The 12287-nt window shown below is 40.0% G+C and overlaps 1 protein-coding gene across 10 annotated transcripts in view; it reads right to left on the reverse strand.

The window, feature by feature from the left end:
* The window catches only part of LOC136437553 (syntaxin-binding protein 5-like), an 83711-nt gene that overhangs the window by 17760 nt on the left and 53664 nt on the right, over window positions 1–12287 (reverse strand). For 6 of the 10 annotated variants that reach the window (XM_066432172.1, XM_066432209.1, XM_066432188.1 and 3 more), the window contains exons 16-21: window positions 10239–10363; window positions 9277–9466; window positions 7305–7376; window positions 6510–6681; window positions 1360–1440; window positions 734–871 (exon numbers count right to left, since the gene is read on the reverse strand). In XM_066432172.1, coding sequence (XP_066288269.1) covers window positions 734–871; window positions 1360–1440; window positions 6510–6681; window positions 7305–7376; window positions 9277–9466; window positions 10239–10363 — 778 coding nt within the window. The remainder of the gene's footprint in view (window positions 1–733; window positions 872–1359; window positions 1441–6509; window positions 6682–7304; window positions 7377–9276; window positions 9467–10238; window positions 10364–12287) is intronic. The other 4 variants (XM_066432195.1, XM_066432237.1, XM_066432215.1 and 1 more) reach the window with 3 other exon arrangements.

Raw genomic sequence — 12287 nt, forward strand, 5'->3', positions numbered from 1 at the left:
TCTCTTGCTTATTCTGGCTGCATTTGAGATTTATTTTCTCATTCAAAAGGATATAATGCAATATCGTCATTAACATGTGCAAGTAAGGAACTGTGAATACCTAGTATATTCCTAAAACATTTTTCTTTCTGCATAAAAAAACAGTGCATATGGCAAAACAGCATCCTGTATGTAGCTGCCAAACAAATTCTTGTGTGTGCATTTGCTGGGGAAATAATATGGAGCAAGCGCTTTTCAACAAACTATCAATTGAGTACAGGTGGTATAGACTTTGCACTAGGTTGTGTATTCTGAACTGCATTGATGCCGTTGGATGCCACTGTGCTTTACTTATGCCTGTGCAGTTACTGTATGAAAAAAAAAAACACTGCATCATAATAGGAGTGAAAGCTATCTACAAGATGTGAAAGCACTGTCTGAAATTGTGCTATCTAAACCTATCAGGTAAGTTAGAAGCCTGTTTACATGTTTAGATATGGATACTAGTATATGGTTAAAGTAGAGGTTTGTTGACACTACAAATCTTTGCTACATAGACATTTTGTACATAAGCATCATACACTGTTGCGGTTTTAGTGTGCTTTAACTTTAAGAGGGGAGGGGGGCAACAGAATGGTTGAATCTATCCTAGAAAGTAGGTACAGCGGTACATTGTTAGTTATTTGGAGTGTTCCTGCTACTCGCACACTGATCTGAGGAAAGAGGGGGTGTGAACATTGGGCAGAACAGCCACCTTTGGGTGAGTCTCTGCCTGGACATTTGTGGGAGGCTACATGGGAGTCTGTCCCCGCACATTTTGGGGCGGCCTTGGGAGACTGGCTGCCGACACTGGAGGTGCTACTACTTCTCTGTCGGCGAAACTTGGCCTCGGCTGCGAGGGAGAGACACATTCAAGCATAAACATCATGGTGTAGGTGAACGGCATGATTTTGTGATCTGGCCCGATCCTTTTTATCCGCAAAGACTGACTATAAATTGTGTGAGCTAGATTTGTATTTTTACTAAATTACCTCCTGAAATTTCGACAGAAGGCATTGTGCTGAATCATTTAACCAGGTTAATTTTTTTGGGGCAAAATTTACAACATTTCCGGCTGAGGCAGCAAAAGATGATACTTTTCTTTACCGTTTTTCATCAGCAGACTTACTTGAAACACTCTGTCGCATTTACTCTTTTTGGTGACGCTTCAAGAGCGCGCCAAACAGTTATTTGTTTTACCTCCTTCTGAAGCAGAAGCGCCACTTTAAGCCAAACAAAGCAGCTATTATTAGTGAAGCAACGAAATGAAAAGAAGAGGACAAAAAAATAAACGGAAGATCGGAAAAGAATACTAAGCAGGAAAGAAACAGGACAGTAAACCTTTGATTAGTTCTGTCCGGAACAGCCGGCTCACGCTGGACCCCCAGGACATGCTGAGGCTGTTGTTCATGTCGTCACTGTCTGTGTCAGAGATAGCAAATCAGGCAAGAACAAAATTGGATAACAAAATGGCTCCACACCAGAGGTGTCGCCAAAAAGTAATCAACTCAAAATCAAATCTCTACAAACAACCAAGCAGTCTACTACAGTTTGCCTACTAGTGATACAGAGAATTGCAAAGGAAAATCAATAGTATATAACTACAGAAATCATAGTCTTTTAAATTTTCCAGAGTGTGTTAGATGTTTGTTATAATTATCAATGATGATAATGATTTTCTAAGCGTTACAAATCACTCCTACATGCAAAAAATAGAGAGTTTAGGTCTGATATTTCTATAACTAGAGTCATTAGATTATATCATTCATTGCAATCAGTGAAAGACAAATTATTTATTGAATGATAAACATTGTCAATCATTTTTTGATTAAGGTCTGTGTGTGTCAGTAAAGTCGGATATTGGAGACTTTAGATGATCAACAGAAAATCCTGATAGTCGTGTCGGAATAAGTAGTTGTTTATAATATACTATTCATCTGACAATGTTAATAAGTGGTTGCTGTTAATGTCATACTTTTAGTATAGGAAGGAGAAAAGATTGTTAGACAAGTAAGTGACAGTCACTATAAATCTTATTCACGATGGCTTTATGTCTGAGTTTTTCACCATACCGAGGATGCACGAAATTTGATCCATATTGCAAAGCAGTAGGGTCACTTACAGCTTGTGCCACGGATATACAGTTACATGTATCAGAGTAATGTGGCACAATTAAGCTTTAATACCAGAGGATACAGTTCTCTTGCTATCCACAAGGAGGCATCCTATTTACTGACAATTTTGTCAACTTGAGAGAGAGAATGACAATAAGTTAACGGTTTTACATTCCCACCCAAAAGGAAAAATGCAACATCTAACCAGCCATGTCCAATCCGGGGGCTCAAACCCTCGCCCTCTGGATTCATAATGGTGAAGCAGCACTTACCGCTTGTGCCATAGGGACAGTTACATGTATTAGAGGAATACGGTAGAAAGTCTTGAGGATGCGATTTTTTGTTTGTACAAAGAGGCATCCTATTCTCAATTCTAAATTTTGACAAGAACAGAGAATTAAAACCTGGCATGCATAGAGAGAGATCTTCTAATCTCCCAAGATTTTACTATCCAAACTTCATGATAAAAGAGTCAGAAACACAAAGCAGAGATACTGGTAACCTACCTCTGAGTTCACTGAACTTAGCAGACAGATGAATGGATAGTAGGTCCTACCAAGAGCCATGTGGGGCTAGTTTAGACAAGACCTATATCTCACCCTTCCGACCCTTCCTCACTAGTATAACAACATCATATATCACAACCACTGTGCCAATTCTACTTCTGTTCCAGATTCAAATGACTCTGCCTCACACCATGTGGAATAGCTAAGTTAGAACTGCTGTTGGGGTCGTGTGGCGTAACGGTAAGGTGTTCGACCTAGCGGTCCAGGGTTCAAATCCCGTTGCCAACGATGTTGTGCCCTTGGGAAAGGCACTTTACATAACTTTCCTCACTCCACCCAGGTGTAGAAATGGGTATATTGTTCTATGTACATGGCACTGTTAAAATAAGTTACGATTCAGCTCTTGATATATTTTGTATCCTCTACATAAAGGAAGCTGTTCTTCCCTTGTACACATTGCTTTCTATGCCTTAATAAAGCCTTAATAAAAGTTAAATTACTCTATATCAAGTCACAAGTACTGTAGAAAGTAGATTCAAATTGCCTCAATCACTCTATTCAAAGGGCACACTGTCCTCAATCAAGTCAGCTCTTCCCCCAATGACACAGTACATGTATTAGCAAACGCCATCCATCAAACAGATGTAATCTACACATTACTGCATTTTAATGATTGCTAAGTATTAATATCCAATCTGTGAAATCATGTCACTTCGTTCCATCTCATCTGTTCTAACCTGAAGGGCATTGAACTCATTTGTGAGGTCATTAACCTCATCATGTTAACCTAATTAGATTACGTGTGCACATGCTGGGTAATCCATTGAAATGTCGTCATCTTGTTGCAATATCATAACTCTAAATACGTATTTCTGTGACATTAATAATCACCTGCACCTGACAAATTTTACCTCCTATACCGTGCATCTCTTTCAGTCCAACAACCAGTCAGTGTATTTTGAGGATGTTCCTATTTTGAATCTTTTAATTAATTTGCTGTATCAAGCATACATGTACAAAAGAAAGATAGGGGATTGTTGGTGACACTTCTGAAAGATTGCACGATATGTAACAGTATGACATCTCACCATGAATGAACATTAAACTTCAAAACAAACATACACTGCTATGTCTCACCTTAGGCCACACCAATTTAATTTCTTGGTTAACAGATTTTTTTTTTTTAAATCTAGCACAAAAAAAAATCATGAAAACAGAAGGCTGGGGTGAAAACTTGCACCTGACCCTGTTAACTCCCTGAAATTGTGTGCACCATTTTAAGTACAAACTTTCCTCTGAGATTCTGTTTTCCTGTTGATTTTCCAATCTATCATTTTTTTAAAATTCGGTTATTCAAACCAAGAAATTAAAATGGTGAGGCCTTAGCCACATTCAATTTAAACCAACCACGTCAATTAGTTCAATGCTTAAAGAAATGGCCCCTACGGCCTTGCATATTGAGCAGGATTGTTAAAGATAAAGAGGATAAGTAAGTACATAACTATGGGATGTTACCTTAATGTGGTGGGCTGGTTTTACCAGTGACCAGAAGTGTAGGTTTCGTGCAGGTAGATATCACAAATACCAGCACAACTCCAATTTCACCTGGACTAACCTACATATTGGTTGTACATTGTAGTTTGAGCCCTGAATATGTATAACATGTATGCTCAAACGTCCTTGGTGACATTCATTGGAATGTCACATTGCCAACAAACGTGGCGCGCTGTGTTCTAAAGATTAACGTCCACCTGTCACATCTGGTATGGAAATCAGAGGCCACACAAACGCTACAACATCGCTATGACGTACTTCATGCATGGTGGGTCTTGTGATGCAACTATAAAGTAAAGTATCATGTTCAATATAGAAAGGGCAAAAGTGGGAGGTACGATATCACATACATAATGCCTTCCTCAGAACTAGGATGCATGAAGGTTGACTCGGGTCAGGAGATGAAGAAGTCAATGACAGGTTAAATCCGGTTTGAAAGCCATGCACATCAGCAGCAGTGACAGCCAACACCTAGATTTCACCCCCTTTCAAAATCTTCACAAAGGATGCTCAAAAATAGATGACATGAAAGCAATAAGTTCCATCCTAGTTTCAATATCTTTTGGTAAAATTCAGCAGCTTTCTTGACAAGTGTACGGAATGAAGATTTCACGGGAATTTTCAGCGTGATCTCTTCCATACGAATGACCCAGAAGAGTTACAGTAGTGGTGATATATCTATGGCTCAGTTGCTCTCTGAACCCCTTATCCCAACTCTATCCACCAGTCTACCCTCACTGTTGTCTATCTCACAGCTGCTGTAACATTCACAGATTAGTTCAGATGTCAGGCTTGATAAACACACTCACACCATTCATCTTGACTCCCTCACTCTAGAACATTACGAAACTGCATCTATTTCAGTTGGTGATATTTCTCCACTGAAGTCAACTTCAGGAACTCAACTTTGGACAAGATCCGTTGATCACAGATATAAGTTTGCACCGAATATACCAACAATACGACATGTATGAATGTGTTAGATGTCAATCACTTATGCGTGCTGGCTGGGGAAGTTGAGGAATATGCAGCATAAAAAGGGTAGTATGTTACTCAGGTACAAAAACTTTATACATCTTATGTTCAGGCACTTGCTTTACCGTAACTTCTGACGATAAGACAGTGTGATCATCCACCCTTTCTTAAGTTTTCTACTACTACTAGTAGTATCTTCAGGATCTTACAAAAGTAAGCAGGGGGCTAAGTTGGTTTTAGAATAATCAATTCTTACTATTTGAAAGACTGCCTTACACTGTTGGGTGCATTGGCATGACCTTTAAAACCACACTAGGAAGCTACATGTACAAGTGATACTTGAAAAGCCATAGACATTGGGATTTCTGCTGTAATCGTTAGAAACTGTCCAAGACTTCAAACAATGCATGCTATCAGCATTACAGACAGCAACGGTTACTGGAAATCTTCACCCCATCTAAATGTCCATGTACCTACAGTGGTAATCGAACGTTACACTTCAGGGCTGCCTTCATAACACTTTCTCATGACACCATATAATTATAAGATGATGATTTTAATGCCAGACACTTTTGAGAAAGCATCCTATCATCATTAACATAAATCTTGAAGATGGACGGGAAAGACTGTCCGTTAGGTTATCACCTTAAAGAGGCATATTGTGACATGAACATAAAACAAAATTCTTTGGTTTTGATTATTTTTCTACATCATTAGTTAAATCTACCTTATTACACTGCACAGCAATATTCATCACGTAAGGATGCGACTTTGTAATGTCGTGCGAACGTCTTGAAAAAAATTATATACGCCATCCCCGCCGCCGCTTGAATTGGCCGCCATCTTGTCCAACATTCCGACGAACCACCGAACAAGCGATCGAACGCCCGACGTTCTGAAGTTTGTTCACTTGTGGTGATTTTCCTGTGACGCTCGAACTCCGACCATAACGGTCGATTCGGATTTTTCGTAGCGTTCTACGCTGGCTTATTTGCATATTAACTTGCGTCCCGCAAGTTAATATGTAAATGCCCCAGATTCTACACGTTTGGCGTTTTTCGTCGTTTATTAATGCTTGAAATGTGACAAAATGACAGGAATATGTTGGAAATAAGTAACAAATAAGTTAAAAATGTGAATCTTAGTGTAGATCTTTCAAATTCTTACTATTTGTAGTTTTTGCCCACCAAATTCTACAATATGCCCCTTTAAGACCCTACCTGAACATTTGCCACAACACATCCTATCTTCAAGTAAGGCACAACGGTGTACACATGTTCTGCTTATATGACAAACACTGTTAATATATAATTCAACATGGCCTTATTGATATGAGACTTACCATCCCCTCCATTGCCCTCCATGGAGGCTGTGGAGTGGGCTTTGGACATCCTGGGTCGAGGCTGGTTGCGATTTCTCTTGATGTCGGCGAGCTTCTTCCGCGTCGTTCCTGTCGGGCTCAGACACACCCCGTTGGACTCGTCTCTCTCTGTGGTCGGAGATCGGCAGCGCTCCTAAACAAAAACAGAGACGTCTTACTCTTAACATACCTGAACAATACAGGTGTAGCTTCTTCCTCTGATACCTCTACTAGTAGTACCTCTACCAGAAACTTGAAGGTAGCATCATAGTAAAGAGAGAAACAGTTACATCCTTGGATGTTATTCTGTCCTCGGTGCTGGAATGACATCCACTTCTAATTAACTTCACAACTTTCAATTTAAAGAACCCTGCAGAGGAATACTTTATCTTCCGACGGTAAAGAATTAGGGAAACTTCAAGATCTGAATACAAAGTTTCTCTAAGTCAAACCTTCTTACTGTAAAATATCACATTTCTTTTTGAGTAGTACCGCTCACACACCAACCAATTAGTGATGAATATACAACCTTCTTGGAAGAGGTAACAGTCAGTTTTAGTATTCTGAGCTTTCAAAGACCATACTGGTATAAAAAAAAAATTATGTACATCCTGACACTAGATGGAAAACTTCACGGTGAACACACAGTGTAAATGTCCTTACCATAATACTGTATCTACGGCTGAACAATTACAAAGTTAAGCAAACACTGATGCGAGACATGGTCAAACACCGACTGGCAGACGACAACAGTAAGCAGAAGTTACAACGTCCCACCTGCTCCCCTATTTCTGACTCCCCCAGCTTGCTTAGAGCCTTCAAAGGCTTCCTCCTCTGCGGGGATTGGAGCTGTGGAGGCACCACAGTTACATAGCACGGAATTCAGACACTCAAGATTCCCACAGTTACATAGCATGGAATTCAGACACTCAGATTACCGCCAGAGTAAACACAGCACAGATTACAGAGATTTAGATTCAATTAGCAAAGAAACAACGAAGACAGCCACAAGTCGTACAGTGCACAGACAGTATTTCACCTTTGTTCACACATATTGGACCTGAACTTGTCAAAGGTACGGTACAGGGGATACAATGTATAAGACTCATTGGAATACCAAGACCTTCAGGATAGGCTAAGGAGTGCTGGGAGACACAGACAGTGAGGAACCAAGGTAAGACTTCCCATCTTACTTAGAGGCATAACACGGGGGCACACTACACCATACAGGGGTCTTCATGACTATGAAGCAAAAATACAACAGTTACTGAACAACTATTCAATTTTCCATGACTTTTGTCTAAAAAACTGCCGGTAGGTCGAAGATGCTATGTCTGACCAAAAACTTAACTGTGGGCAGTTGTGGGATATATATGCTGAAAGAGTAGAACATGTGAGCCATGGAATGAACAATAATGTATGATAATTATGCATGACTTGTATACATTGTAGTTACAGTATTGAATGGTTTAACAGGAGCAAAAGTAGGTGACACTTTCTCCATAACCAATGTCAATCCAGACAGGAGGAACAGTAGGGCAGACAAGGACAGTACAGGAAGGTACATGTGCCAAAAAGTCTGAATAACGAAAGTTCTTCATTCACAACTAGAGAGCTGAAGCAACCAATGTTTCATTATGAAGGGGAGATATACATGTAGACTCAACCATGTTTGGGTATGCATTCTTAACATTGCAGCAGCGACACCTATACTGCAGTACAAAGTACATGTAGAACCAGTCATTATCGCCCAGAGGAAGGTGACAGACGGTCACCAAAACGTCAGCTGCTGTTGCTTTCTGGTTGTGAATAAAATCCTTCTTGTTATTCAGCATTGCATTATGTTTTTAGGATATCAGCAAGCAAGCATGTACTCGAATGATAAATAAATGTACTGATGACTAAATTATAACTGTGGGACAACTTCATTGATTTTTCATAACTTGAGGCAGAGATTTCTAGCAAAGCTAGGCTATATATTTTACTAAGAATTTAATGGTTCTTTGGATCATTAAAAGATTCAATTGTACAGCACATACTTTTTAAGTCCGTGGACTGCATTTTTCGCAGACATACCGTGTCTTCAATTGATTAAATTCAAAGCAATTTTATGTACAGTCAAACCTGTACAAATGACCAAATAGCCAATGTGACTACTTTTTGGGGGTCCCTCAAATAATTTTCCCCCCTTGACACGATCATCATCAAGAATCCTGTCTATAGTGACCACCTGTCCCCCGAGTGGTCTTTTTGAGCAGTTTTGACTGTATTTCAACATGAAGCACTTATGTTAAAGGCAACCAAAGCAATATTATTGCCAAAAAAATGCCGAAATCTTTATGGTAGTGACATTTCCAAACACTGTTTAGCACATTTCCTTAGTAACTTCATACTTTGAGCATTTTAAAACTGCGCAAAAACCTGCCGTACGATGATACCCTTTGTTTTACGAGCCTACAAAACCCCCAGAGACGACTTTCAGTGAGTTCTCACATCACAACAACAGCATATTTTTGCATCATGGACGTCGCTATACATATGTACATTATGATAATGTTGTTTGAACTAATCATGACTTGTATAGAAATTACTAAATAAATAGACTTTCAAAATGCAAAATTTTCTGGCCCTAATATTGCTTGGGTTTCCTTTAACATATTTGTTCTTGCTGCAATTCCTTTGCTATGCATTTCTCTTTACTCCTGTTATTTCATCAACCTAAACATGAGTTAAACACGTTATCTCGTACCTGCTCCACAGCTTGCGCTTCACCGAGGTCCCCGAGGCCAGCTGGCGGCTTCTTTCTCTGCGGGGATCGTGGCTGTGTCCGCGTGTATGGGTCGGCAGAGCCATACAGGTCGGGGGTGCCAAGGTTTAGAAGGGTCGTCTTCTGAATGATGTCAACGATAGCCAGGCCCTGCATGTTGCCAAACGCCATCCTGAAACAACGTGTGTCTGGTATTTAGGATTTTTCTAAACCCCTTTTTCAGTACATACATGTACCTTCAAAGTAAGCCTGCAAAAAATGGCCTAAAAAGGCAAAACAGTATGTATAACCAGCAATAAAAGTGGTGAAATTAAAACGATGCCCAGAGTCTATGTTAGAGTAATATACAGAACAAGATGATACATAATTAGTTGTTAACTACCAAATTAGTTGTTAACTACCAAAGTTGTTTGGAGCAAAACGATGATGCATTGTAGGTTTATATTTCTTAAGTTTGACCCTCGCAGATCCAAGTAATCATTGATTTCTTTATGTTCCTCCTAGTACTAGTACTAGACCATTGATTAGTGGCTCTCAAAGTCTGTTCATGCTTAGGTCACAATTGAAAAAGGGGCCTTGCCAGGTAGTTGACGGGATGTTTTTTTGTACTTTCGGGCGTGACCCTGTGGGACACCCTGCGGCTGCCCGGCTATTTTGGGCCTGACCGGGACCCTGAATCATTTTAACTCGGACTTAAAATCAATGCGGGACCCAGTAACAAATAGACTCCGTGAGATAATCGTGCGCACACCAGGATGTACCATTCCCTGTATCCGTCAGTCCACCGGGACAAATTTTTGGCTCCAGGGCCCGGCCGGGACTACACCTCCTACGGGCACCGATGCAATTGGGACCTAAGCATAAGCAAAGTATTGTTCTTCACATAACTGTCCAAATGGAGTACATGTTTTCTTTATCATCATGGTGAACAATTGTACACTTACAGTCCGTATAAGGAGTTGATGGCCAGGCAGAGAATCTGGGAGGGCGGTTCTCCCTCAACGGTCACTAGCTGGGCACACAGGTCCACCTGGTAACCTGGGACCATCTTCTGAGGGCCAGACTTCACCTGCACAGAACACGATGATAAACACATGTGAAAAACTGTAAATGCAGAAATGTTCATGGTGTTTATATGTTCGCAGTTTTTGCGGCGACCCTTTCACCGCAAAAACTTAAAACCACCGCGAACATTTTTGTCCAATACTGTAGCAGTGTGTGAGTATAGCACTGCCGCGAGCTTAAAACCACTGCGAACACGTTTTTGCCTTAGCGCGAAATAAAACCCTGCATTTACAGCAGTAGTACCCAGTATCTTAATATACTGCTGCGCGGATCCCTTAAACAGGGGTGGGCAGCAATCGGCTGGTCTTCACATTGCACTTCCAAGCGGCACTACCAAGCGGGTCCACTCTGGTAAAGCCGCACACCTTTTAACTAAATTAAAGTCCTTCCTGACACACTCTAGCCAAGATTTTCTTGTTCTATCATGACCTCTGTTGCCTGGTAACTGAGATTTGGTGATGGTGTTGATGCAGCCACTGGCTAGTTCAACGTCAAGGAGATGTGCATGGATGGCGAAACATGGTGTGCAAAGCAGACACAGTTACATTGTAAAACTCAATGAAAATGTAAAAGAACGTGAAAGACAACATTACTCAATGAAGAGCTTAACTCAATGAACTGAATGAACAGTTGAGCAACTCATCTACTGGTTGTGACAGAGAAGACAGACGCTATATATACAGTAGATACAGGTTCATTGTACCATTGGAAAGTGTTGGGCAGGAGGAGCTTTCTGCAGCTGAGTTATTCTCCTATCCACATGAATGAGGGATTACAGTGGCCATGTAACACAAATACCAATAGAGAAGACACTGCTGTAAAATACAATTTGATAAAAACCAAACTCTACAGCAGTTAAGCAAGAAAGATGTTTCATCACAATGGACAGAAGGTTGTATAGGGGCAAAGTAAGCCTCTGTGGTCCCCCTGAAATCAATCAAATTAAATTACACACAAGGAGGTAGCCAGAAGGGTTACTTTGGGTATCCATGTGTGTATTTTGGGAAGCAAGAATTGATTTTGAACTTCACTTTTGGGCAATGGATAAAAGCATTTTGTGTTAACATTACGTGAGCATAATCCCCTAGTTTTCCCTTCTGGAAATGCCATCAATCTGAAACTTAGTTATGACATGCTGGAAAGTTGGCAATATGGGGATAAGAGACACTGATGTTATGTTAAAACTCTTTTTCTGCTCTGGATACCATTTGAGTAACAGTGCTAATAGCATCATCAATCTGCATTAGAATTTGAACAGTTTAGAATTTTTTTTTTAAATTGAAGTTTGAGGATGTCTCTATTGCTCCATGTACTACAATTGGTACATCGAAAAATATGGTTTATCGTAATTGTTATCATTACTATCTTTGCATTGCATTACATGACATGAGAGAAGCAAGCTTTGTCCCAGTGGATGTCCTTTCAGCACTAAGGACAGAACAGCTATCAAGTATGCAACAGTGTTCCACTGATCTGCTTTATCATTGACAGAATCTTGAAAAAGGAACTGTTTTTTGTATGTATGCACAAAAGATATCATTTCATCACTAAGGAAATAACAACATCAATGTATGCTACGTTACAGTGTATTTGTTTTGTCTTGGTCATAATTATCATTATCATTCTTGTCACAGTGGATATTACTTCAGCACTAAGGACACAACAACACCCGATGATGCAGCAGTGTTACAATGTACATCTTAGCTTTGATGTAATTGATTATCATTATCATTCTTTGTTTTACAAGTGCTGAAGCAGGTACTGTTTGTCACAGTGGATATCACTTCAGCACTAAGGACAGAACAACATCCAATGATGCAGCAGTGTTACAATGTACATCTTATCTTTGATGTAATTGATTATCATTATCGTTCTTTGTTTTACAAGTGCTGAAGCAGGTACTGTTTGTCACAGTGGATATCACTTCA

This window comes from Branchiostoma lanceolatum, chromosome 1, assembly GCF_035083965.1.
Source record: "Branchiostoma lanceolatum isolate klBraLanc5 chromosome 1, klBraLanc5.hap2, whole genome shotgun sequence".
Lineage (NCBI taxonomy): Eukaryota > Metazoa > Chordata > Leptocardii > Amphioxiformes > Branchiostomatidae > Branchiostoma > Branchiostoma lanceolatum.